This window comes from Falco cherrug, chromosome 8, assembly GCF_023634085.1.
Source record: "Falco cherrug isolate bFalChe1 chromosome 8, bFalChe1.pri, whole genome shotgun sequence".
In the NCBI taxonomy this organism is placed as follows: Eukaryota; Metazoa; Chordata; class Aves; order Falconiformes; family Falconidae; genus Falco; species Falco cherrug.
In genome coordinates, this window is record NC_073704.1 from 43,819,718 (window position 1) to 43,846,948 (window position 27,231).

At 38.2% G+C, this 27,231-nt stretch overlaps 1 protein-coding gene across 20 annotated transcripts in view; it reads right to left on the reverse strand.

Moving 5' to 3' along the window:
* Positions 1-27,231, reverse strand: part of BAZ2B (bromodomain adjacent to zinc finger domain 2B) — a 156,456-nt gene that overhangs the window by 72,632 nt on the left and 56,593 nt on the right. For 15 of the 20 annotated variants that reach the window (XM_055717766.1, XM_055717775.1, XM_055717774.1 and 12 more), the window contains exons 3-5: positions 15,078-15,137; positions 10,307-10,462; positions 405-566 (exon numbers count right to left, since the gene is read on the reverse strand). In XM_055717766.1, coding sequence (XP_055573741.1) covers positions 405-566; positions 10,307-10,460 — 316 coding nt within the window. In that variant the 5' untranslated portion in view covers positions 10,461-10,462; positions 15,078-15,137. The remainder of the gene's footprint in view (positions 1-404; positions 567-10,306; positions 10,463-15,077; positions 15,138-27,231) is intronic. The other 5 variants (XM_055717761.1, XM_055717762.1, XM_055717759.1 and 2 more) reach the window with 1 other exon arrangement.

Consider the following 27,231-nt stretch of genomic DNA (forward strand, 5'->3'; position numbering starts at 1 on the left):
GGCTACTTTCATTGGGATCCTGTGGCCGCAGCCATCCCTGCCATGACCCCCCAACGAGCTACTACCCGATGCTTCCCATACACACAGGATTCACTATGGAGTGTTCACTGTAGAAGTACAAGGCCTCCTAAATCAAACCACAAGCTTTAAAAGAAAACTTTTCCCTACTACTCAGTCCCAGACAAACTATCTAAGGAAAAAGTAGATATACTAAAAAAATTAGTAGGAATACTTAGTAATTGAAAGCCCATACTTGCATGTCTCATGCCTGGCTTGATAAAAATCAATTTTTATAGAACTGTTCGGGAACGGGAAGAACAATGAGAGGTAAAGCTCAAATTCCACACCTTTCTGCATGTGCTCAAGTTCAGTCTGATTATTCCCTTTACAACTTTAGCCATTACCTTTTTCTGTACTACTCCGAATATTTTTTCCTGTAGCTCTGGAGTGGAATGAAGCAGAATCATGATTCTGTGCAGGAGGTGCAAACAGTGGTGGAATTCCCAAGAGTGGTGGGAAAAAAGCTGCCCCAGGACGAGAGTGTGTGTCCGCTGCTCGCCACCATTCTGCTCCACAAAGAAAATAAAAACAAACTTTAGTAGTTCAAATAATATATTTAAGTATTTCTGTAAGCATGTTGTTGTACGTAATCTGGAGCAGGTTTACTAAATCTGGGAGTAAGAAGAAAACAAAACACTTAGGAACTCCTTAAACAACATTAGTTTCCTGCAGCCAATTCTGGTCTTAAGTCATTACAGCCATTCTGGTAAAGGTTTCAGTGCAGTTCTATTTAAATGCATTCTGAAAATAAATACTTACTAGAAAGCTATTTGACTGATCACCCCAAAATGAGACTGCTAGTCATAAATAGGATCAAGATTCACAGGTGACTCTTAAACATCCATTATTACCTCACCAGTCCTCCTCCATCAGAAGTACGCAAAGGCACAATGCCTTTAAGTCACCTCTGCAACCTCAGAATGCTCCAAGGCCTCCACCACAGAAGCACACCTGCAGTAACCCCCCATGAAATGACCTACCTATGTGTCCTCAGGGGAAAAAAACACACTTGAAATTGCACTATTCAAACACATGCTGTGAGTCCAACCTCAAGGTTTAATAACAAAAATTATTTAAAAGCTTTTATATTTTAAAAGCTATCATTAAAGTTTTACACTTAGCATCTTCTAGTATTGGCACTGTATTTCTGCAACAGCTGAAAATGGGAGCAATTCTAACAAAAAATGGTATTACATTTGCCATGGAAGTTCCTGTTAGCAGTGGAAAAGAGTCTGTTGCTTTAGCATTCTGGGATCAGAAACAGAAGAGTATCTTTCTATAAGCAGAACTGTTTGATGTATCTATCCTTAATACACATGAAACATACCATTTCAGAGAAGAATAGGGGCCTACAAAACACACAAAGCACAAACTAATAATGAAATACACAAAATAACAAAGATATTTTGCACATTACAGATTTTAAAACGGAACTCAAAAATCCCAATAAATTCAAACATTTTGAAGATCTAAAATTAAACATAAGCAAGTGAGTTTTAGAAAAGTATTTAAAGAAACTTCTATTGATCATGACCAAATTACCCATTTGTAAGCACTTCAACATTCAGTCCTTCCTGGTATCAAAGTACAAAGTAAAATTTCTTAGGAAACCATTAGTTTTGCCTTGTAGAAATTGTGAAACCACTCTTCTATTGCTAAAACATTGCATTTCATCTTTTTAGCTGTGGTTCTAGATGAATTACACTGAATTAAACAGGGCTGAATTTCTGAAGATGATCCAAAAAAACCCCATTTTAAATGGAAGATGTACCTTACTCCTAAATCTTTTTCCACAGTACTTAGTTCTAATCTCAGACTTTTAATTTCAAAGCTCACAACTTCATTTAAAACACCTAGAATGCTAATTACCAATCCCATGGTCAAACAACAGGAAGCATTACAATGCTTTGTCAGACATCTGTCAACAGTCATGTCAAATGACTTCATCAGTCAAGCTTGGATATGCTACAGCTCTTTGTAGCCTCTATTTTTGTAAGACACTTCTTTTCTTGACTGAATGCCTTTAAAGCCAAATTTTATTTAAAAAACAAAAACAGAACACAAAAAAACCACAAACACACAACCAACAAAAATACCACCCTGCTTTACAATAAGGTATCTTTCACACAGCTGGACTTCAATAGCATCCAAAAAATAAAGGCACTTACAAAAAACAATTTTCTAAACCACTCTCACAATTCCTCTTTTTTTCCCCCTTTCAAAATTAACAGCATTAACTAATCCAAAAAAACAGTCTACAGATAAGATCTTCCATCTGTCACTTGAACAAACAGAAGAAAGAAAAGTTAAGTCTGGTGTCTACAAACTTGGCAGCCTGTGGTATGCATTTCCCTTAGAAAAGATGTAGGAGTATACAAAACCAACAACATGGACCCCTGGAATGAGACACTGAGAAACTAGGGGGTTTTCCACAGTCTACATTAAGATCTCTCAGTACTCATTTTGAGTTTCAGTGGTTTGGTTCTATTTCTTTCTCAGTGGATTTACTTCAAGTGGAACAGATTGCCCCAAGACAATATGCAGTCTCAGTCCTTGGGGATTTCCAAAACCAGACTGGATAAGGGTTGAGGTGACAATCTTGACCCTGGAAATGGGTTCTGCTCTTCAGACCAGGGGCCTCCTAAAGTTCCCTCCAACCTGAGTTTTCCTCTGATCCTACAAACTTGCAAGCACATGTCAGTGTAAACTCAAGACAATATCCCACATCTAAGAACAAATTATTTACAACTAGTTTTATTTAGCAGCTTACACATCATATAAAACATTGCAGGCAGCTACAAAAGACAAACGTACCTAAAAATATTGCAAATGTTTAGTATTAAATAAAAACATTTATTTTTCTTTAACTAGATATTTCTGCTTCCAATTTAATTTTTTAATTTACGGAAGTTCTACCAATGTTCTGTACCTCTCTAGAACCATACAATTTACACAGGTTTTCTTAAAAAATCTGTTACGATTGACAGGTATAAGCATAAAGACCATTTTAAGCTTCCTTCTTGTAATTTGTTAGTGTCCAAAACAACATCCTGACCTAACTTGTGATACTAATACAGCTATATCGCAATGACTCATTTCCCATTATGATTGCATACAGTTGACATACGGCAAACTCTTATACCCATCATGTACCTATCACCATTTCTAGCCAAATCAGGCCGTCACTGCAATTTGACAGGAGGACAGACCCAGCCTATGCAAGGACAAAGTCACACTATCACCTTTGAAAGGACATGCATCTTGGGGGAAGTCTCTAACAACTGGGGAAGGACCACCATCACACCCATCTTCAAAAAAAGACCAGGAGGACACTAGAAAAAGACCTACAAAAAGGGCACACTTCTGCTAGTCCCCTGGTAAATAATGCAGTGAGCCCTCTGTATGAACCATGTAGGAAGACATTTCTGGGCACATGCAGAAAGCCTTCTATGATAAAATTACTGGGTCTACAGGCAAGAGAACAGTTCCATCTCACTAACCTCTAAGTAAGCATGGATTTTGATACAGTCTCCTACAAATACTCCTTAACCCAAATTAGGACATTATGGTCTAGATGGGGTCACAACTAGATGGGCAAGAAAACAGTGGGATGTGCAGACGATAGCGGTTAATGAGCCCTACTCTACATTGATGACCACAACAAGTGAATTAGTGCAGGGTTTCATCCTCAGACCTGTCCTGTTTAACACCTTTATCTATTTCCTGCTCCAGATAATTGATCACTTTCTCATAAAATTTGCAAAGACATCAAACTGGGGGACAAGTGAATCCACTTGAGGCAACAGCTCATATCCAAGGGGACCCAGACAGGCTGAAGGAATGGACTGGGGAACCTTATGAAACTCAACAAAAACTGGGATTGAGTGCACACTCAACAAGTTTGCTGACGACACCAAGCCATTTTGTGCAATCAGCATGCAGGAGGGAAGGGATACCATATCCAGAAGGACCTTGACAGGCTTGAAAGGTGGGCCCATTGAATCTCATGAAGTTCAAAAAGGCCAAGTGCAAGCTCCTGCACACGGTCGGGGCAGTGCCAAGCACAGATGCAGGAGCTTGCTCACAGATGCACTGGGCTGAAAGCGGCCCTGCGGAGGAGGACCTGGGGGTGTCGGTGGGCGAGAAGCTCAGCGCGACCCAGCCATGGGCGCTCGCAGCCAGAGCCCCGGCCGTGCCTGGGCTGCCCCCCCAGCAGGGCCAGCAGGGCGAGGGAGGGGGCTCTGCCCCTCTGCCCCGCTCTGCTGAGACCCCCCCGCAGCGCTGCCTCCAGCTCTGGGACCCGGCATAAGGGGGGCACGGAGCTGTGGGAGCGAGCCCAGCGGGGGCCACGGAGATGGGCAAGGGCTGGAGCCCCTCTCCTGGGAAGCCGGGCTGGGAGAGCTGGGGCTGTTCAGCCTGGAGAAGAGCAGGCTCCGGGGGGGCCTTAGAGCAGCTCCCAGCGCCTGAAGGGGCCGGCAGGAAAGCTGGGGGGGGGCTTCTTACAGGGGCACGTGTGACAGGGCACGGGGGTGGCTTTGAGCGCAGAGAGGGCAGATGCAGGTCAGAGATCAGGAAGAACCTCTCCCCGTGAGGGCGGCGAGGCGGTGGGCCAGGCTGCCCAGAGCAGCTGTGGGTGCCCCATCCCTGGCAGTGCTCCAGGCCAGGCTGGATGGGGCTGGGAGCAGCCTGGGCGGGGGGGGGTGTCCCTTCCAGCCCAAACCATGATGTTATTCTATGATAAACTTAAGCTCAAAAGATGTTTTAATTTGACCTATCTTTAGAGTATTATCAAATGTCTGCATCAAAAAAGTAGGTGACTTTAGTACGCATTATTATGTAAAAAATACATTGTGTGCTACCTAAGCCATTATCTAATGTTTCCAGATAAATAATAAATTTAAAAATATGCATTTAAAAGACACTCAGAAGAAACACAACATAAAGGAAAAATGGAAGCAAAGTCTTGTAACAATAAACTGAACTGTAATGACATTTTTCCTCTTCTTTATTGGATGAAAACATTTAATAGTTTGTCTAGCAATTAATTCTAATATTTCCTTAAATTTCTTCTTTTAGTGTTTGCTCTTCCAGTTACTAACTAACCCTAGACATGCTCTGCATAGCAAAATTTCATGTTAAACTGCTCTCCTTAACATTCTTGACTTACTTTAAATAGGTTAAATATTTTGGGGCACAGCTTTTGAAATTCTACTAACCACTACATAGATAAAATGATTGAAAGCATTACTCCAAAGGGCAACATCCATTCCAACAATCCTGGTCTCTTAGTAACAAGGAATGATAACTATGAATGCCTTTGTTAATATTAATGAACTTCATGGTGCAATATATGGTTTTCAAAAGAGCTAAAAAGGAATAAATAATGCCTTAAAATACAAAGCATCAATGCACCAACCAGCAGAAATACAAAAATGACATGGTATTTCTAACAATGCTAAGGACATTCCAATTTACACATCAAATCTAGAGAACTGTTTAGGGTGACAGAAATTTCTGTGTTTTCTTCCTTTGTGCTCTTTAATCATTACAGTGCTTGCAAAGTTTGCCTTCAATGCCTCCCAACACCAGCAATTCTTCCAGACTCCTTGTATGCATGATTCCGAACTACTTGCACGCACGACTTCATAGTACTGGTGAATGTTCCTTATTGTAAGAAGCTGGAAAGATTGGAAAAGGCTGGAAACCGTTTATATGTACGGAAGAAACAAACATCCACCCCTATCATTGGTTTAAAAACCAGAAACCCTCATACGAATAGAGAGAACATAAAAAATATGTTAATTTAAATGAAGAAAAAGCACTGGCTATCTCATTAAAGCACTTCAACATCACCACCACCATCCCCCAAAAAAACCAGTATTTTAATGAATTCTGAATATGCTCTCACAGAAGCAAGTACACAGGTAACAAACATGAATGCAGTTGCAAGGACTCCATCTTTAGCTTTCCCTCATAAGTTACAGGTTAAAAGAAGTTAGTTTTGGACTAATTTTTTTAAAAAAATGAAATTTTCAAAAGGGATTGACAAAACTGCACTCTACTAAGAAAGCTGATACATAATTTAGGCACAAACACTGCAGATTAACTTTGAGAAGTAAGAATACAAGGAACAGTGCACTGACCTACTAAGCCATGTTTTAAAGCTTAGCAATCACATGGCAAATCTCGATGAGACTTGCTTTATTTAATATAACAACTACTAGGTCCTTGATGTGTTTTTAAATGGAATTATTTTGGTACTTGAATACAATGGTTTCTTTTAATCTCTAAGATCCAAAAACCAATACACTGAAACTGTTTTTCTTTCAAGGTTGTTTCTACTAAGTCCATTTCTTACATACAAAGGTAAAATTCCACGTCCAAACAATACTCAAAATTGTTCACTCATCTGTGTAGTCCCTATAGCAAATATTAGATACGACAGAATTTGGAAACACTGAAGTACTTGAATTATACCTATTCAATTATTCTCCTCCTTATTTTTATGTTCTTCAATAACCTTGAAAAAATAGGTTGGTTTTGTTTGTGGTTTGTTTGGGTTTTGGTTTTTTTTTTTTTACTTTTTACACATGGCACATTCTTGTCACAGTCCTATCCCTAAAAAACAGAGTTTAGCCAGTGCCTGGACCCCACTGCACTGTCCAGACTGAACAGTGAGAAAGAAATCAGTTTCTGGCCTTTAAAGGTAATAATATAAAGCAGGAAGTTTGAATGAAACTGGTATGTTTCAAGAATTATTGATAATAATGAAATTAGAGACTGCTTCTTAACGATACATATATAACACACTAAAATTAAGATGTACTGACCATTAACATTCATTTCCAAAATCTGAGAACCTGTGATGTAGACTGTGTAACACTATGGGTAGTCTGTTAGTATCAAAGCTGGCAACTGTACTTTACTATTCTTCACATCCTTGTACTTCGCCTAAGCATCTGCATCGCTTTAACTATTACCATCACATTCTCTCCCTCAACATAAAAAATCGTTGTACAGTCCACAAACTGCTAATCACCACTTTGTTTCTACATAACCACTTCAATTTTGCTATTGTCACTTAGCAGTCACAATCTTTAAAAATCTCTAGAAGTCAATAAATACCTACAAGCCTTGGATGAAAATTCTGACAAACCCAAGGATGATACAAAACACCACAAAAAAAAATTGTTTATACAGTTTTACATTTTAGGCACTAAATCTGATCTTTCTCAGCATTTATTTCAGGTGCAACAATATCATTTTTATATAAAAGACTGAGACACAAAAAATAGTTGGAGTTAAAAAAAAAACAAAACAATTTTTTAACTATAAATCAGAAAATCAAGTGGAAAATTACAAACTTTTCTAATTAAAATAATCCTGTGATTTTGTACATTTATGCCCACAACTTTAAAATTCTTCTGGGTCTCATTTAAGGAGAAATAGCAGACTCCAAAAAGAATGAAGAATTTTGCTTTGATAGAAGCAGTTCCTGGTTTGGAAAAGAAGGTTGCTTTCTGGTTTTGATTGGGGTTTTTTCCATTTTATAAAATGTTAATGAACTTCCTTCTTTTGAAAATTAAAAATAAAGGACCCTTATGTCTGACAATATCAGAACTGTACGACTCTGTTGTTCAACTTTGAACAGTTTCACATACTGGCATTACTGCCCCTCACAAAGACAAAACAATGAATTACGGTATCATTTACTCATGCAAGGAAAAGGTTGTTGATTTATATTCTTCCAAAGTTGCTACCATTCTCATGAGGATGAATTTAAACCTCTTTCCAGAGCCAATTTTCTTTTCCAATACACCTTCTTATTTTCAGGAATAGGTGAATAAGGAGGAATTAAGTGAAGTATCTGTTTACTTGACTGGAATGCTTCAATTATTTAGGAACTAATGTCATATTAGCCAATTAAACTAACAGTATATATATTCCATAATAGTTTCAACACAGGTGCTTTGCCCATTTGACTTGGGAATATGCCAAAATAATTTATATGTAGTGAAATCTACCTGCCAAAGCATAAAGATTCTCAGTCCTAACTCACCATGCATCGTGGGGACCTGACAGGGCATCCAATCAAGTGTATTGTGGAGACTACTTAATAGACTATTGATTGCTACAAAGAAAATAAATAGATGAACTGGAATAAAAAGAACCTCTCTGATCTAACGTAGATTAAGATGACTTTACCTTCTTCTAGCAGGTTCTCTTAGAACAAGAATAACTGTTCATTCTTAAACAATTATTTTATTAGATGCTAGAGAAATGCATTTCTAAATGTAAAGACTGACACTGGCAGATATTGTCTTTTTTTTTTTTGTTTTGGGTTTTTTTTGGTTTTGTGTTTTTTGGTTTGTGGTTTTTTTTACTTTTTAAATTATCACAGAAGTGAATAACATCTCAGTTTACGACACTAGTCTATCCTGACTACTGAATATCTTGTAAATTCAAGAAAGTTTTGACTCAATGAAGTTGCCATTCCAGCCACAGGTCATTCATGGGAAAACAGTCTTTGGCTGGTTGACAGCATAAACACTTCTGTGAGGTTTCTCTGGGACAGTATACCTTTTCAGAGCAGATGCAACAGTAACCATAGTGTACTGTGTCATGCAGAGAAACTGATAACTGCTGGGAGGGTATCAATAGTAAACATCATTCCAGCTTGTGTTTAGGTATATGAAGTGTCCTTGAGAAAATATATACATTCTTAAAAATCAGATGCAGCCAGACAACGGCTCTGACCTTAAAAAAAACCAAAAGGAACAAGCCATGAATACTCAGAATTACTATCAGTCTTAATTAGCTATCAGACAGCAATGAATTTTTTTTTTTTTTTAAATAAAAGTTGAGTATAAAACTTTTAAGGCTACTTAAGAAAAGGACTACTGGATTTCCTAATGAAGAAAGAAAATGACAGTTTACTATCCTTATGACATCATTCATCTACTTTTGTCTCACTGTATATTGATAGACCAAATACATATCCTTCAATATACAAACATAATGTTACAGGAGACAAAAAATTACATGCTGTAATAGCTACAAAGCAAAGGCAGCAGGGAGAGGTAAATGGAGTCATATTAACCCTCATTTGGGGACCGTACATTTATAGCCATACGTAAATGAACTCCTACTAGATTCTGGGAACCACCACAGAGAACCATTTCAAATGGCATGGGCTAACGAACAGACACAAAAGTCTCCTGCAGTTGAGTTTGTAGTGGGGTACTGAAAAATAAAACATAGTTACTTGTTCTGGATCAGTTTTAGTTAAGAACTTTTCTGGCTGATTTTAAAGTAATTAAAAAAAATAGCTGAAACCTAATTCTAGGTATGCAAACATTCTGGTTTCTATTTTTCTTCCCAAGCAAGCTGCAAATGAAAAAACACAGGCTGTAGTAGAGCACTTAGAATCTACTGGTTCTATAGTATCCAGGGCAGAAAAATTTTTCAGTTTGGAGAACACACACTTGCTCACTTCATTGCAAGAACCAAGTTTGTTCCGAAAGTAGCAGATTACCATGAATTTAAGCTGAAAATCTTCCCATTTCCTGCATATGTCATAAAAATCAGCAGTACTCAGGCTAACAAAAAGAGTATGTATCATCTGTTCTCCACAGTGAAGAAACAGCAGGGAAGAGTGAGATACCATTTCTTGTTCTGTTGGTGACATACGCATCATTCAGTTGAAATGAGTTTCATTGACAAAAATGAGATTCTTGCATGGAGAAATCTTCCATGTAATTTTCTGACTCAAGGCAAGGTGTTTCACACTCAAGTCAAGAATATCTAAGACTATGACATTTTGAAATTCACCTTTTTGATCTCAAGTTCCATTAGACAAAACTATTCCTCCAGATACAAAAATACAGTCAGGGTTGGGCCTGAATGCTGAGAACATGATGTATATTCAGAAGTGGATTATTAGATATTAGCCTGAACATGGCACAGAGTTTGTTAGATCAATACTTAATTTGATCCTCATTTCCAAGGCAGCTTTGCAAACTGAAAAGTTCTTTAATATTTGAAATAAGCAATTTTAAGTTAATTTCATTCCTTCAATAAACAAGTACTTATGTAAAATGTATTCACATGTCACTTAGCAAAAGGAATCCAAACATTTGTTTTTGATGCATCTGTGCGATCTTATTATATTCGACTTGTAATAATAATTAGAATTGTTGACAAACACTAAAATCACATTGCAATGTATTAACTGAGTCATTTTTACCGCATGTGTTGATTGCAGAACTCAGTGATGCAGCTCCAGTGGAAAGGCCACCCTTCGATACTGCTGAAGCTACAGATGGTGTAGAAGATGCTGGAGTCGAGGCAGTTGCAGTAGAAGAGACGGATGATGACGTTAACCACTCCCCAGACTCCATATCTGTAAGAGAGAAGATACATGTTTTTCTTCTATGGCAGGAAATGAAATCACAAGGGAACTACAGGAGTGCCTGTGCTGACCACGCCTCGGGATCTGCACTCAATTCTTGATTAGGTGCTACAAGACCTTCACACAAGGGGTATGTCACATGAACGGCGCTCAGGGGAATCCAGCACAACTGCCACAGTCAGGGAACAGAGCAGCGCTGTTGAGAGCTACATCACATTTCAACTATGACAACAGCTTCACCTGGGACCACCACCCACACCCTCTGCTCAGAAGGTCCATACTGGCTCAGGCCAGCACCTCCAGCCCTCGCCTGAGGCAGGCCACAGCTCTGCAGCCTGGGCTGTGTCCATGTCTCATTACAGCTGCCTGCCAGGCCTGCACCAGTGCTGCCTGCCGCCGCGCCTGCCCGCACTGCCAGGGGTCCCCTGGGCCCAACGGGCCCCTTTCAGCTGGCCTGGCCCGTGTGACACCTCAGGCTCGGAGCCTGTGGGCCTGTGCCGGAGCCGGGACCAGCGCTGCCTGCAGCTCCCCTATTGCTAGCTTGTCCCTGCTGGCACAGCTGCCCTGCTCTTGGGCTCCCTGACACACCCCAGCTTTACACAACCTGTAACGCATGCCAGCAAGTCTGCATCTAGTCTCTTAATTTAGGGAAAGACCCAGCAATTATGATGAGATAGCGTATCACAACTCCTGTAAGCTGCTAGCTTTTTTTTTTTCCCTGGTGAGCTTTCCATGTGAAATAAGACATTTTTATTTGTACCACTATTGCCTAAACCAAAAGTTACCAGATGTATTTCACTGAACAAGCACACATGTTGTACAAAAACACACAAGAGTAAAATTATTATTAAAAATAATACTTGTTGAGAAGTAGTTCCTCAAATTCTTACAAATTGCAACCAAGCAAATGCTGTCCAAGCACAGTGGTAGCAGAGTCAAAACACTATCTGACTCAACCTGCCAGAGCTTCAGTTGACAGTATGTCAGGATCAAAGTATAAATAAGGTGGGGGAAAAAAGTCTTTTCAGAGTGCCTTTATTATTACAAAAGCAAGGAGATTAAGCACAGTTAACTCCTGCCAGGGAAACTTCTGAGAAACCAATTCCCATCCTGCAGCCTCCTTCAGCTACAGAGGCAACACCTTTCCCAGCCCCATCACAGGTACCAGGCTGTAAAATCTCACCCCAACCATTGTACAACAGAATGCCAAGTACACAAGAGACACTTTTCCAAATGCTATCCTAATCAGTTTAGACAACTGATGTGTTAAACAGCACTTCTGATCCAAAGTTATGCTAAACAGCAACTTCGCAAATAGTCATTTGGAAAGCCAGCATAAAAGCTGTTAACTGCTTCTCCAGAAAGACACAGTATTCTTCTCTTCTCTCAGTCAGTAAAAATGAACCTTAAAAAGCCAAAGGAAACACAAAAGCAAGAGTCACAGAGAAACACACAAAATACCTGGAAGATACACTGTGTATCTTTTACCATTTTAACTAAATCATTTATTCCTTACCACTAGTAACTTTTATATGTGCCAATTTCTACATACCGGATAAAGTCTATACAGATTTTGCTAGCTAACAGAACACGAGATACTGCTTACCTGAAGTGAAAATTCTGCTAACTAGGGAACTATAGTATATCTTATAGAATCTACCCTTTACACAAACTGCAAACAATTCTGCAAACAGCACCAAAAGACTTCACTGCTTTTATTCTTTACAGCCCAATTTATCACACGTAATCTTCATGAATACAGAAGAAAACTGGGGGGTTTTCTGCAAATACAGAGAAATCAACTACTTACACTGATACAGTACAAAAAAAGTATCTACTACTATACTGAGAACAACAGTAGAAATCACGAAAACTATTTCCTTCAGAGAACTTACCAAGGCAAAAGATTATTAAACATTTTAATTTTTAATTCAGGGTTCCTAAATACATACTTTTCTCCAATTAAACATTTTGTATCTAGAGTTAAAGAATAACTCACTGATTTTTAATAATCTGTGACTATAGTTCAGCTAAACTGCTACTTAGTGGAAACAGGGCACTGTTAAATATTTTGTATACCGTAGACTTTAAACATCATTATGTCCACATGCATTATTTCATACTACAAAAAAAAATAAATTACTATCTTCAGTGTATATACAGATTAATAAATAGACATAAATGAATATAACAAAGTACAGTTTTTAGACACTATGAATGACTGAATTTAGGTGAGGCCAACAAGCAGTCCTTGTACAAAAAACTATGGTTCTGTATTTTGGTATTCATTGTTGTAAGTATGGCCACAGTGAATTTACTCTATATATGGATGGCATAAAGGAAATCAGTAAGACATCATAATGGTATTATTACAGTAATCACTTATAAAAGGGAAAGTATTTCCAAGTTTTAACACATTGCATTCAAAACTCAGGATTGAAACTTTTTATTTTACTTGTGTTTCCTGACAGAAACATATATAACTCTCCAATTTCTAAAAAAATTGCTGTCAAGTTGTGTATAATAATAGAGCATTACAGTAAGTCTTTACCATCTACTATATGTTATAAATAAGCACAGTTAAGAACCACTTAGAAGCAATCTGTATTGTTGTCATAAATGGGAAGATATTCTTGGTATATCAATACTTCTTTTAATATAGAAATGTAAATTTAGCTATACTTCCAAGCTTTTAACCAAGGCAAGCCATCTGCTTGAATTGGTAATACAGCATCAAGTAAGAACTGAGAGAACAGTAATAAACTACCCTTGTAAGGCTTCTCCCCAGCTCTTTTTGTTTCAGTTTGTGGGTGGTGGTTGAGGGGGTTGCATTTTCAACCTTTAATTCAGCTGCTTATTTAAAGTCATTAATAGAAAACTGGAACATTGGCATTTCTGAATGATTTTGAACTGAAGAAATCATATTCTTTTCCTAGAGACATACATACTTCTGCTTTCAAACTAAGTCAACCTTTAATTATGTTTAGTTAATTACTCAGACCACAGCAGATGGCTGACTCCAAAAGAGATAATCCCCGAAACAGTCATTAGTCGGGATCAGCAATAATTATACTGTAGACCTAATACGTTCTGTGACTAAAAAGATCCATACCAGTTACAGCAGATCCATATTCTTTTTAAACTCAAGTATAAATTAGACATTTGTTCTATTTTAGCGTATTTTCCAGCCAATACTTATGATCTTTCATGACTGCTTTTTAAACGCTCGTATTTGTAAAAGAAAAATTGAATAAGTAGAAACAACAGAAACTAATTACTAATGTTTAACAAAAATAAGAACACTAAAATGAGGTAAAAGTTTACTAAAGGAAACATCAATCAAATCATTTTCACATTTAACAAGATCAAATGTCTGTGAACTAGATTTCCTACCAATTCCATGCTCAAAGCCTTTGCTGAAATGTGTACTAACACAGAAAAACCTATAAACAGTTATTAAAAAATAATACCCTTCATGGGCTATTATCATGATATAACAGTATCCTGTCAATGTTAGTTGGGATGCGTGATACTATAAAGTGAGTCTTGAAAAAAATCTGAAGATCAAGACTTACCTCGAACTTTCAGTTTAACTTCTACACTCCAGCAAATTAGAATTCATCACAGATCTGAAATTTGGTTTAATTTTATGAAGTAAAATTTAAAATCTAACTTGTCTCCTTCAAAGTGGGGCAGAGCTCAAAAAAGTGAACGCACAGAAGCTGAGTGCAGAGCTTGAGCGCTGGCTGGGGGGCAACCCAGCAGGCTAAGCTGCACCCACGGATTCCATGCTACAAGGTAACAATGGCCACAGAACCAAGGAGGAGCAACTGTCAAAGCAGTGCATATTTTTGACCACCACAAGCCAAACAAGTACCCTGACCAAAACCTCGCAGAGAAAGAAGTGCAGCACCCACAGGAACGGGTCCAGTTCATTGCAGACAAGACACAGGAGGCTCCCAGTGATGCTCTCTGCTCTGGTGACAACATCTAGTCACAGACCTTCCAACATGCAGTCTACTACTGCTACAGTGTTTTAGACATCTGAGATTAAGCTCAAAAAAAAGTGTCAATATTATTAATGAGATTCATTTTACAAGTCTCAAATGATGTATAAACCTTAAAGGCCAGGTTAAGTGCTAAACATTCCAAGTTTTGCAGAACTTGACTATAATTGTGTCACTTTCAATAAATTACTATAAGCACTTTACATAAAACTCTCTAGGGAAGAAACCTAGCACAATAAAACTTTTTTTAGTAAATCAACCACCACAATAACACTCTTTTTAGTAAATCAACAGCAACACTGGCTTGTGTTTCATAGGTACCATACCAACTACAAAGACGCTTCTATCCACAAGTAACTTCAATATATTACTGTCAGTTACACTGTGCAAGGCACACAGTACACTTCTACATTATGCTCTAAACCCTTCATAGCCCTTCCCTTTCTCATACCAGACAAGATTCAGTCAGCGGTGTAATAACTCACTGTTTACTGCATCAGAATCCATAGCAGTGAAAATATTCAAAATAATTCAAAAATCACAAATACATCACAACCCCACAAATGTTTAACAGTCTTTACCCACATAAGGTGGATTACTAAAAGCCACTTCAAAGCAGATCCAAGTCTTACGTTTGGCGTAAGTGAGACAGGACTGGCCTGGCAAAAATGGAAACAGAGAAGGCAATCAGTTGCCATTTTACAACTTGGCAACATGTAATGGCTATTTTAAATAGACTCAGGATAATCTGCCATTTTTTAAAAAATGCATCTGTTTTGACTTCATCTGACAAGATAAACTCATCATTACATGATACATGCAAATTAAGTTGCAACTCAAAATCTCATTTTCTCCTATTTTACAAGTGTGTTGTTTTTAGTTGGAAATACACCTCAGTTCAAATACTTCTGCATGCACACATTTCATGATTATGATATTGAAAGAATACTTATGAATGACAGAGGGCATTATAATGCAGTTGCTTTACGTTCCATGGACAGAAAAGGGAAGGGGTACACAGGCCAGAATAAATTGCAACCCTCCAAGTTCCTCACTTCAGGATAAACCTCAGAATATATTCCTGAAAGCTGTTTAATGCTGGGCAAGAAATACAATCTATCCAAGTTGTACCAAAAAAAAAGACTAAGAGTCTGGTTTAAATAAATAAAGGCAAATCCAGCAATAATATTTGTTATTCTGTATTAGACTATCTACTTTGTACATGTATGTTTAGCAGTCACCACTTTTATTTCAATTAAGCACCCTTCAACTTCTGTTATTTTCACTTCTGTGTTGGGTTAGGACAGGAAAAGCTGACACCACCACCCTGAAAACACAAAAATAGATTAGTGCAGATAGCTTTTTACACAGATGTAAACACTCTCAATCAGGAATGCTCACCCTACAAAGCTGCCTGCTAGTACAATTAATCTGCACAAGCCACTCCTTGCAGGGCAACAAATTCCGATCAGGTGACAAGAAAAGGACCCCATCATATAATTTACTTTTGCCAGCAGAAAAGCTATGCAATTCATCCAGCTCCGGAAGATGAGCAGTCATTCTCTAGATAGCAGGATTACAATGGTACAGTGCAATTCTGTGGAGACAACATTAAGGCCCAAGGAGACACAGCTCATGGAGCAGAGATGACAGCACTACATGTCTGTATTCCAGCACTTCTAAGCAGATTCTAAACAGCAAGTAAGTATTGGCACTACCTAAAATTGAGGTAGAGCCTGGACTCAGTCATGACTGCACATGCTGAAATAATAGTATCTGAAGAATATTCAAATGCAAGGATTCTCTGGCATCAGTTTGATAAGTGCCGAAAAGAGGCAATTCCACCAGATTCTGTCACCAAACCGAAGCAAATGTTTCATTTCAGAACTGACGTTTCACAAAACTTTCTGTTCAAAGAGAAAAAAAAATGCATGACTGCAATATTTTATACTGACTTGGGATGAATATCAGTTTAAGGATTATAGTTTTGTGCATGACAGTTCAGATTAAACAGATTAAAAAATTGTTTCCAAATTCTGTGTAAAAATACAATCTTTCATTCCACACACAACTGTTTCTTTATATCCTGATTATAAGACTTTGATACTTGGTTCATCTGTACTAGACTCTAGTACTACTACATCTTGTTCTACAGAAGCAAGACTGATAGGATTTTATACTATTACTTAAGTTTGTGAGGGCACTGAGCAAACTGTACCTATAACCACCTCGATTTTTGAAATCATAAATTATTATACAATCTCTGCATTCCAATACTCAATACAACATTTTTCAAACACATAGCAAAAACTGTTTCTTAGGGTAGCTCTTAAATAGCTAACAGGAATCACACTGGAAATCCTATGCCAACAGTAGTTTGAAAAAATCAGTAAGTTTTGAAAAAGCACAGAAAATATATTACAAGTGAGCTATTTCATAGCATGCTTTTTACAGAAATTACCATTTGGCTCGATCAAACAAAACCAGCATTTCTAAGTATAGCTGCTAAAATAATCAGAATATTAAGTAGCAGTATAAAGATTATTTGAGTACTTTAGGTATTCTAAAGTCCATTTTTTAGTCCTTTTTGTTGTACATACTAGAAAATAAGGCGTTAAACATTTCTATTTCATTCTTATCCAGTCATTTGATAATCAGGTGATTTTTAACACTGAGCTAAAAAGACAGCACATTGCTCTGTTGTTGGCAATACTTTGTCAATACACCTGTTTCATTGCAGCTTACAAACATGAAAACTCTGAATTAAATCCATAAACATAGGTGTAAGCAGGCTACCTATAGGAAATCTCAAAAAAGTTCCTCAGATGAGGGGAGAACAGGGGGCCCTTACAATGCATTCCTTGACATGGTACAGTAATAAAATTTATGTTTAAGGACTCAAAGTAATTATATTTTGTTCTAGTCTTACAAACCTAATTGCGTGCTAGGGCTCCCAGTACTATGAACATCAGGCCTCCAGTTTCCAAACATTAAGAGAAACAGGACAAGTCAGTAGCATAGTACTTGGCCACTACCTAGTCTACCATTCTGCAACTGAAAGCAAGTACCATCACCTAATTTTTTTTGGTTACGTGTATCCTGCTCTCCTATTCACCTCTCTAAGCTGAACAACAACTCAGGTTCTTTTCCTGAGAATCACTTGGTTATCTTCCCTGCTCACATCTAAAACTTGCGATGTCTGAAACAAGTACTCCTGCTCGTAATATCCCAGTGATACACTCCATATTATTTTGCTTACCAGTTACTATGCATCCAAATTTTACTTGCTGATGTCTATCAAGCTAATCTTTTCACTCAACCATGTACTACTTATGCACAGAATATCTAGATGTTTCACAGAGGTAAATAAATACATTTAGAACTCACAAAAGTATGACTACGCATTTTTATTATTAACATTTTCCTCACCTACCAAGAAAGGACAACAAAGAACAGTGTCATTTTAGAAATTAAGCTACCAGAATGATGTGAAGTGCAGCAGCACAGTCTCTTTCAATACACTTCTCCAGGAAGTCTTTACATCAGCAAACTTGAGTGCTGAAATAAAACCACTAACACAAAGAATTGCTTTGACTGGACTTTAACATGAAAGAAGAGGAGTGTCTGAACACTCCTGTGGCAGACAAATCCATTAAAATCAGAACTGTGAAATAAAAACTGTCACCTTTTATTTATCTGTCTCAAATTCTCATCATATTCTAATAGTAAAGACAACTCTAGATGAGAAGGTTCCTGGGCCTTGCATGACTAAACACTTGGGACTTGCTCCCAAAATCTGCATTAATTAGTCTTTTTGTACTTTTAACTGTGTGAACAGCTAACCAAACTCCTTTGTTACTGTGTTCCCTCCAACTTCAAGTATCCAATAAGATAATGCCCCAGTAAGAATAAAGACTTAAGTGAAGAACATCACCTTTCAGTAATTGCCTTGTTGGAAGTATACTTGTCCATGGACTTAATTACAGGTGCTGCAATGATAATCTGCATGTAAAGGAATGAAAGCAGAAAAAGTTCCAGGTAGAGTCATTTCACTGAAATGCACACGACACCAACACGTCCTGAAGTCACCTTAATCTCCAATGTTTACATACCTAAATATAGATGCCTAACAAAAAAAGTTTTATTTTCCCTCTACGTTATAATTTTTTCTCCGAGATAAATATTTTTCCTTTCAGTGAAGAAAGCCTGAATACACTTTATTCTGTGATAACAAGGTGAGAAATGCTCTTTCCACCTAAGTTCCTATTCATTGAGTTAAATGAGAATAAGCATCATACTTTTAAGTGACTCAGTCATTCACAGGATAATTCTGGCAAGTTTTTTCAAGACTGATGACACAGGAGCGTCCTCCAGTCAACATTTTTAAGCTTAGTAAATATCACCATTGAGAATGATCACAGGGAAAGAGCATAATTAACTTCTAACTATTACCACATAATAGTAGCTCACATAGCAGGGGTTTAGGACAGCAGTTTCTAACCTTTTTAACATTAATATCTAGATATATGCCACTTCATAAATTATCTACCTCCTAATTTTGTTCTCCTCCTTTATCTTTCTCTACAAGGGGAGGAAACAGTTTGAAAAATGAAAATTGTATTTCAGTGGAGCATAAAGAAGAATTTCTTACCCATAGTTATATATTGTAAGTAACAGCGTAAGAAACAGTAATTACAAAATAATATCTTTTAAACTAAAATTGAAAGCAGGTGAGTCTCATACATAATGCAGCTCCATTAAGTGTATTATAGCTTTCTGACCTTGCTATAACAGTGCAGCAAGCGAGGCAACTGACAGAGGCAGAGCAATTGGTGCAGCAGTTAACCGGGTTGCTTCTTCAGGGAATTTTGGAGGGAAATTTCTTTAGGAGTCACCTTTTAGGAACTTCTGGTGGCCTGATGCAGACAGTGATGGCTGGCACCAGGCACCTTTTGTTTGTGTCAGCTGTAGCTGTCAGTGCCTACTAGCTTTCTGGTGAACGGGGAGCACAGGTAGCTGTTGCCCGTAACCGATGCAGTGCCAGCGCCGGAGGAAAAGCAGGTTGCCGCACGGCTCGCAGGGCAGCAGAGCGAGGGGCCCAGAAGCCCTGCTGACCACTGTCCAAGGATTGCCGTCATGCACCACAGGGCCTGAGCAAATGTCCCTACCACATCTGATACACGACCTACAAAAACCTCGCCTGCGTTTCCTCAACTCTGTATCAATATGTTTGATTTATCAAGATGAAGCAAACCTCAATAAGCAGACTCTTTCTTCCACTGTTATAGAATCAGTTGGGAAACATGACTAATAGCTATTTTCTATCTGACTTTTCAAGATAAACAAGCTTGAAAAAAAAGTAAAGTAAAAGATTCCAACATTTTGTTCTGGTTTATTTTATCTGACAATATTAATGCAGCAAAACAGCAGTAGTCCAAGGAAGTTAAAGCAACCTCTTTCAGCAAAGCACTTTTAATTAAACCTGATTATCTTATCAGAATAAGCTATTTTTAAATAAACACAGAACTGACTCGCTGAAGACTGCACATAATTTTAAATGTTATTGACACCTGACTGAAACGTTAAATGCCTTATTTTTAAATGCAAGTAGAAACAAATATTTAAGGTAGCTAGCTACCACAGAGTGATCTACTGAGCTGAGCTAGTGTTATTTTCTAATTCTTATTTTGATCTCAATGTGTTTAGAAAGTTGTGTGCATGGTATGCAACTATCTCTTATCTAAACAAAAAGTTTAAATTAATGCCCTGCAAAAATATCCAAATTTTGCATTGTTATGCTCAACTTAAATAGGTTCTCTTAACAACTGCACATTAGCACCAAATTAAATGACAAAAGACAGAAAAGCAATCTATGCAGACTGTTTTCTAAAGCAAATTGATAGCTACACTCTGAAATCAACTATTTATGTATGTAGCTCCCAATGTGAACTTTCTTTATTACTATGTAATGGCACTTATTATCAAAGAATCAACAGACAGGATAAAGTAGTGTTGCTTGGCAGCTGGGTATTTCTGACCATTGCATGATTCCTCTACAATTTTCTAACCCATTTCTATATTCTTAATGAGCGTTTTATTTTATGAAAACAAGCAGGTCTCAAACAAAACACTATATTAATTGGATAGATACTCAGTGTTCAAAATACCTGTTAAAATTCACCTTGTAGTAAGGAAAATCCCCAAAATACAGAACCATCTTTCTATCAAAATATGTATTTATTTTAAATAAATCCTGCTTGATAGCTGAAGAAATCCTTTCAATCTCTGAATCTGTTTCTTCATCTCCTACCAATAAACACATACCAGTGCATCTTCCTGTGCTCCTCCAAAACCTGATTTTTAATCTGTCAGCAGCACAGCTTCTGCTTTTCTGCTGACCTTCTGCCACTCAGAAACTTAGTTCCAGTTTAGCAATTGTATTGTACACCGCTTCCCATGGTTCAAAAGCCAAACTTCATCTCCTCAAACTCAAAATCTAGCTTAGCCCCAATTACAGGTTCCAACAGAGCTTGAGGAAAAAACTTACAGAGGAAGTGCCCTGTTGAACCTTTGATGGCAAAAGCTGCCACAGGTTTGTCTGGCAATTGTTAAGATTCAAGAGTGTTAAAATTCATCCTTGTGCCAAACATGCTGGTTAGTATTTCCATAACTGTACTTTGCATATCTTTGCCAAAGAACGATAGAAGGCACTACAACAAAAGCTAATTTTGTATCTGCTCTAACATACATATACAAAAACTCTCCAAAACACTTGCTACAAACAACTTATTTTGCCCAGCTGATATTATTTTGCTTCACGCTGGCAAAAAAAGTGCATTAAAAAAAAGAGTAGGCAGATAAAATGTCAATCCAAACAGTTAAAACTTTAAAAGCATAAGCTAAAGGAAAGATAATTTGGGGAAGAAATAACTATAAACCCAAGGTATCTATCTCTGTGTATGAACTCTGCACATGGGTCAAAGTAACTGACTCAGAACTAGTTCATGGGCACTCCCCTGTAAATCTTTCAAAGAATAAAGATGCAGAAAAAAGGATTCCTTTACCTTGCAGTCCTAAATTACAAACTACCATAATACCTCAGTGTCATGGTTTAAGATGGCAGGCAGTTAAACTGTACAGCTGCTTGCTCATTCCTCTCCCTCTACCATGGGATGGGAGAGAGAACTGGGACAATAAGTAAAAATTGTGGGTTGAGATAAAGACAGTTTAATAGGACAGAAAAGGAAGGTAAAATAAGAAAAATAGTAATAATGATGATAAAAAGAATTAGACTATACAAAACATACTCCAAATGAATAAGAAAGAGCAAAGATGTTAATCAAGCTCCTTCATAATAAATGGTCTGAAGCCTCCATTAGCTGCTGCTACTTTTTTTTTTTGAAGTATCTAAAATTGTTAGGATGAAAAATCTATTTTACTCCTTCAAAAAATTGCTAAAACTAAATCAACTAGCATACTCTGATGAGAAATGAGTTCTTGGACACCAAGTAAGACTTCCACAAAAGCACAAGTGAAACAAATCTTTTGCATGTGTACCTGTAGCAGCCTCAGGCTTTGCACTGGGTCTTGATTTTGTTTTACAACAGCACCAGACCAGTCTCATTACTATAACGTTACTATTGTTTTATATTTAAACAAAAAGAGAGAAAGCCAAACATCTATATTTGTACATTCAATTGTCCAATGCCAGCAAACACCACTTTCAGCCTGTACGATAGCGAAGAAGGCTATCATCCTCTCATGTCATTGAGTTTTGGCACCCTGACTAAAAGAAAACAGAACAAAAATAAAATAAAAAAAACACAAACCAAACAAATTGATCATTGAGGAATGCTAATTCCTCAGTTCTGAACTCTTAAAGCACCTTGTGGTGTCATCTAGCAGGAATGTAATGGCTCCCACTAATAGTCTGAGGCAGCAAGGCTGACACACAGATAAATGGTTTCCACGTTTTCAAGTTGTTCAAATCATGTCGTTCTTTGGAAACAGAGAACCAGTTCTAGAAGGAAGCATTCTGTGCTACAGTAGCAATCAACTTCAGACAGCTTTGTCATTGGCATCCACCCTCATTTCCAAAATACCTTTCTTAGGTTATCTGTTCATTGTTTTTTCTAGGTTTAGGGCACTATGATCTTTTACAAAATTGAGATAGCCAAACCCAACACCAAAAAACAAAACCAAAACAAAACAAAGACTCCACTTTAAGTTTACCTAAACAGAGTAACAAGAACGAATAATAATCATAGAATCACAGGACGGTTTGGGCTGGAAGGGACCTTAAAGCCCACCCAGTTCCCACCCCTGCCCCAGGCAGGGACCCCCCCCAGCCCAGGCTGCTCCCAGCCCCATCCAGCCTGGCCTGGAGCACTGCCAGGGATGGGGCACCCACAGCTGCTCTGGGCAGCCTGGCCCACCGCCTCGCCGCCCTCACGGGGAGAGGTTCTTCCTGATCTCTGACCTGCATCTGCCCTCTCTGCGCTCAAAGCCACCCCCGTGCCCTGTCACACGTGCCCCTGTAAGAAGCCCCCCCCCAGCTTTCCTGCCGGCCCCTTCAGGCGCTGGGAGCTGCTCTAAGGCCCCCCCGGAGCCTGCTCTTCTCCAGGCTGAACAGCCCCAGCTCTCCCAGCCCGGCTTCCCAGGAGAGGGGCTCCAGCCCCTGCCCATCTCCGTGGCCCCCGCTGGGCTCACTCCCACAGGCCTGAGTCCTTCTTATGCTGTGTTCTTAATGATGGGGTTCTCAAGATACTAAGAAATAAAACCAAGCCTCAGCAGAAACCATGGCAGCTATTACCACATCAGAAGACTACCCTTACTGACTCCATTCACAGTACTATTCTTACGAACCAAGCTGATGCAAATCTGATAATGTTATTTACACACTTGAAGGAAGTGGTTAGACATAAAAAAACCTGACAGACTGCATTTGTGTTTCTACAGCCTGAAGAGAAAAAAGATAATACACCACCCATATTCCCACCTACAAAAACAAAAGCACTGTCAGAACATGTATCTAGATTTTAGGCTTCTAACAAAACCACATGCTAAACATCACATTTTCCTACATTAGTAAAGAACACTAGCTAAAATACAGGAGTCCATTTCAGCTGTATCAAGTGCTGTTTTCTGGGAAAGTTTGTTCATCTTTAAATTATTACCAAAGACACAAAGTATTCCCATAAACCATTCTTTGAGTATTTAAAGGCACTCTGCAAAGGCAAGCTGGTACATCACAGTCATATACGAGTAACAGATACAACTGTAGCTCTTTCGTGCAGTGGGGGAGAAGGAAGCCTAGGCAGCTCAAACTCGGCCACACAGCGATCACTTCAAGAGTGCAACAAGCAGTGCACAGTGATGGCCGATGGCTGCACCCTGGATTAGGATTTGCCTGCCCTTCTCTGTGCAGCAAGAGCAGCTGCACTCCTCAAATGCAGCCACCCCCCACCCACACTGCCCTCTCCCCATGGGACACACAGCTGACATGAACCGAGGCAGCCCACAAACAGGTAGCACCAGCAGCACCCATCAGATCAGGGCTGTCCCTCCTGTTTTACAGGAATCCAGTTTAATCAGGTAAGCTAAGCTGAAGCTTTGAGCCAACAAGTTCAGTTGTGAGGCACCAAGTTTTGAGTTTTAAAGCCTCTATAGAGATGGAGTATGCAAAAAAGATTAAAAATAGCAAGGGAAACATTTTTAATACACGAGGATTGTAGGACTCTAGAAAAAACTGACCGGGGTCCAAGAAGGCAGCTAGACAATGAGGAAGTGCAAGCCTGCTGAAAGAAGACAGATATATTTTGCTGCCACCCACATTAGGACATTTCTTAGACATCATCAATAATAAGCATTGCTGTAACTTAGTTTACATAAAATTTTATTTAGTAACAGGAACAATTCAGTATTTTGTTTAAAAAAATTAATGGAATGCCATTTTGTAAGAGGAATTAGCATAGAATAATACTGCAGGTCACCAGCCCTTCAGATTAAATAGCCAGTGTTAAAGGTGCTTGTAAGGGAAGCAGCATGCGTAACAGACCTAAGGCTATCCCATGAAACCTTGATTTGGCAGCTGATGCTCTCCACATGAAGAGGTCATAGTTTCACACAGAATGCTGACTGGCTCTCACTGCTCAATAATCCTCAGAATATGTGGGCACAGTGCACATCAACAGTTTTCAAATACCAGGTCTTCACTACCACTGGAGAAGAGCCCTTTAACAGATTCATGTAGGTTGAATCTTCTTTTCTTCCCCATGGCACTTTTCCTGCTTTGTTCCCCTCAAAATAGACCTGTATCTACTAGCTTAAACTCCATTGCCCACACCCTTTTCTCTGTATGTAAAAACCCACATGAACTAACAGGTCAAGCATCTCCAAAAACCTCTTTCTACCCAAGCTGGAAGAACTCCTCACCTACTTGTTTTTCTCAGTGTCAAACACACACATCTCTTGTATATGCTGTCTACTTCACAAGTTCTCTAATAATAGCTATTTGAAAATACCTGTTCTTTTAACTATGATGAAAATACCTATTTCTTTTAACTGAATCGTAATTTTCCTCCAGATTTCATTTTTGGTTCTAGTATCTATCAAGATAGTGGATACAGTAATAAAAAAAGTGGACAGCAATAATGGTTTTGGCCAGGAATTCACTACAGGGGTTTTTTAATACTCTCTAGCTTACAAAAAAAAAGTCAAAAAGTCTCTGGTATCAAGAACACATTATTATTTTAATATTAAGTTATATTGGAACTAAAGTTTCACAAAATAACCAAAAACATGCATTGGCATTATCTGGTACAGAGCTTCAGTGAAGTGTCTCGTGGTACATATAATGCTATTGCAAATTCCTTGCCATTTATACTAGTGTATGATAAGACCAACCTTAATAAAACAACAAAAAAATAATCATTGTAGACCCATTTAATAGAGCAGAGATGACCAAAATTGCATGGCAACCATCATTTTACAATATGAAACCTGTTAGGCTGATACTCTGAAGCAAAATAAAACTGGACTTGTGCACCGAGTAACAGATGTCACACCCACCTAGTCCTCATCAGCAAGAGTCAAGAAATTACTTGAAGTAAAAATAACACATCAACTATAATAAATATAGAAACAGCACAACACTTCCAAAACATAAGAAAAGCTGAAAAAAAGCCGTTTTGTTTAATTTGAAAACTGTTTTTTAGACATGTTCTGCAAGTGATAACAAATAAGCTATGAAACACCAATACTTTGGAATGTGCATATATTTTATGTCATTGTATTTATCCAGAGTATTCATCAGAATTTTTCATAAAGTTAATACTAGTTGTCTAACACCTAAATAGACTTCGTTTAAAATCTCATGCAAATCAGATATATTTGCTGATTACTACCATTAGATAAGCATTACAAAAAAGCAGTAGTTGTCTATCTTAGAATAGCAAAAAAAATGAAAGTTGCAACTCTATATATTCTTTCTGCAATCTATAAGCATTTCAAACTATTAACCTGGGAAAGAGGGAGGGAGGGAGGGGGAGAGGGAAGGAAGCACACAAGAAAAGCACTGAACACTTGGCAGTACAGAAGAATAGATACAGAACATTAACAGCTTACTGTGGAGAGTGGTTTAATCAGGAAGTAGCCATTATCCTGTCGCTGCAGAGCAGTGACAGCACTCCAAAACAAGCCGTGGGTTTGGTGTTGGGTTGTGGTTTTTTTCCTTCAACCCCCCTCAGTTAAGAAGGAAAACGGAACACAGGCTACGGAGCCCGAGCTCTGCTAAGCCCAAAGGTTGCCAGATGTCTATTGTCAAAAGCCACCCTGAAAACAGAATTCAAGCAAGCTTTTACAAAGCCGTGTTTGAGGAAGCATCTAAAATCTACCACAACCTCCTCTGTGTTACACACAAAACATGGCTGTCTTATTCAGAGATTAGCAATTATTGTAATGAGATACTGTCGAGAGGGTCAAATAGTACTTCCTGCAGTTTACACAACTTGATTTCCTGGTAAACAAACTGGAAGGCAGGTGGAGCACTCAGATCACTAGTAAACACACAGGCTCACATGACCAAAACCAACCCAGGTGAAGCATGCAGTTTTATCTGTATTTTAATTACATGAGGCAACAAGGTAGCCCAAAACATAAAAATAACTGAACCATGAAGGAAGTTTTTTTCCACAAAGTTACATAGTCATCACTGCCTTACTCTGTCGTATTCTTTTCTAAGCCAAGCCAAATAAAAGTTACTTTCTTTTCTTTTCAATTATGCTTATGTTCACACACACCCCAGAACAAACCACTCACAAAGTTGTTTTGGCATGAGAATGTGCTATGAAATGAAAACGTGAATCAACTCTGGAAAAACCTGAAACTGAGAAAAGCAAATGCTGATCACTGTGTTCAGATTTTAACCGTCTCTCTCCAAAAAGCACAATTAAAGAAACCTCCTAGCAGTACTCAGAAATGATCAAAATTAACTTACTGAACAGAATTTTAAAAGAAGAAAAAATTAATGCTTCCCCCCACCCCCCTTTTTAAACTGCCTAACGCTTTTCCTCCTCAAAAAAACTTACATTGCACATGGAAGTGATCCAGTGAGAAAAGCTAGTTGTTTTCAATCTATACTCTTTCAAAAAATTAATTTCACCAAGCTCCAGTTTAAAAACCAGGGTTTCACAGTGGAACTGAAGAGGGCTCTATGAAAATTAAAAAGGAAAAAACAGGAAAAAAACAACCACA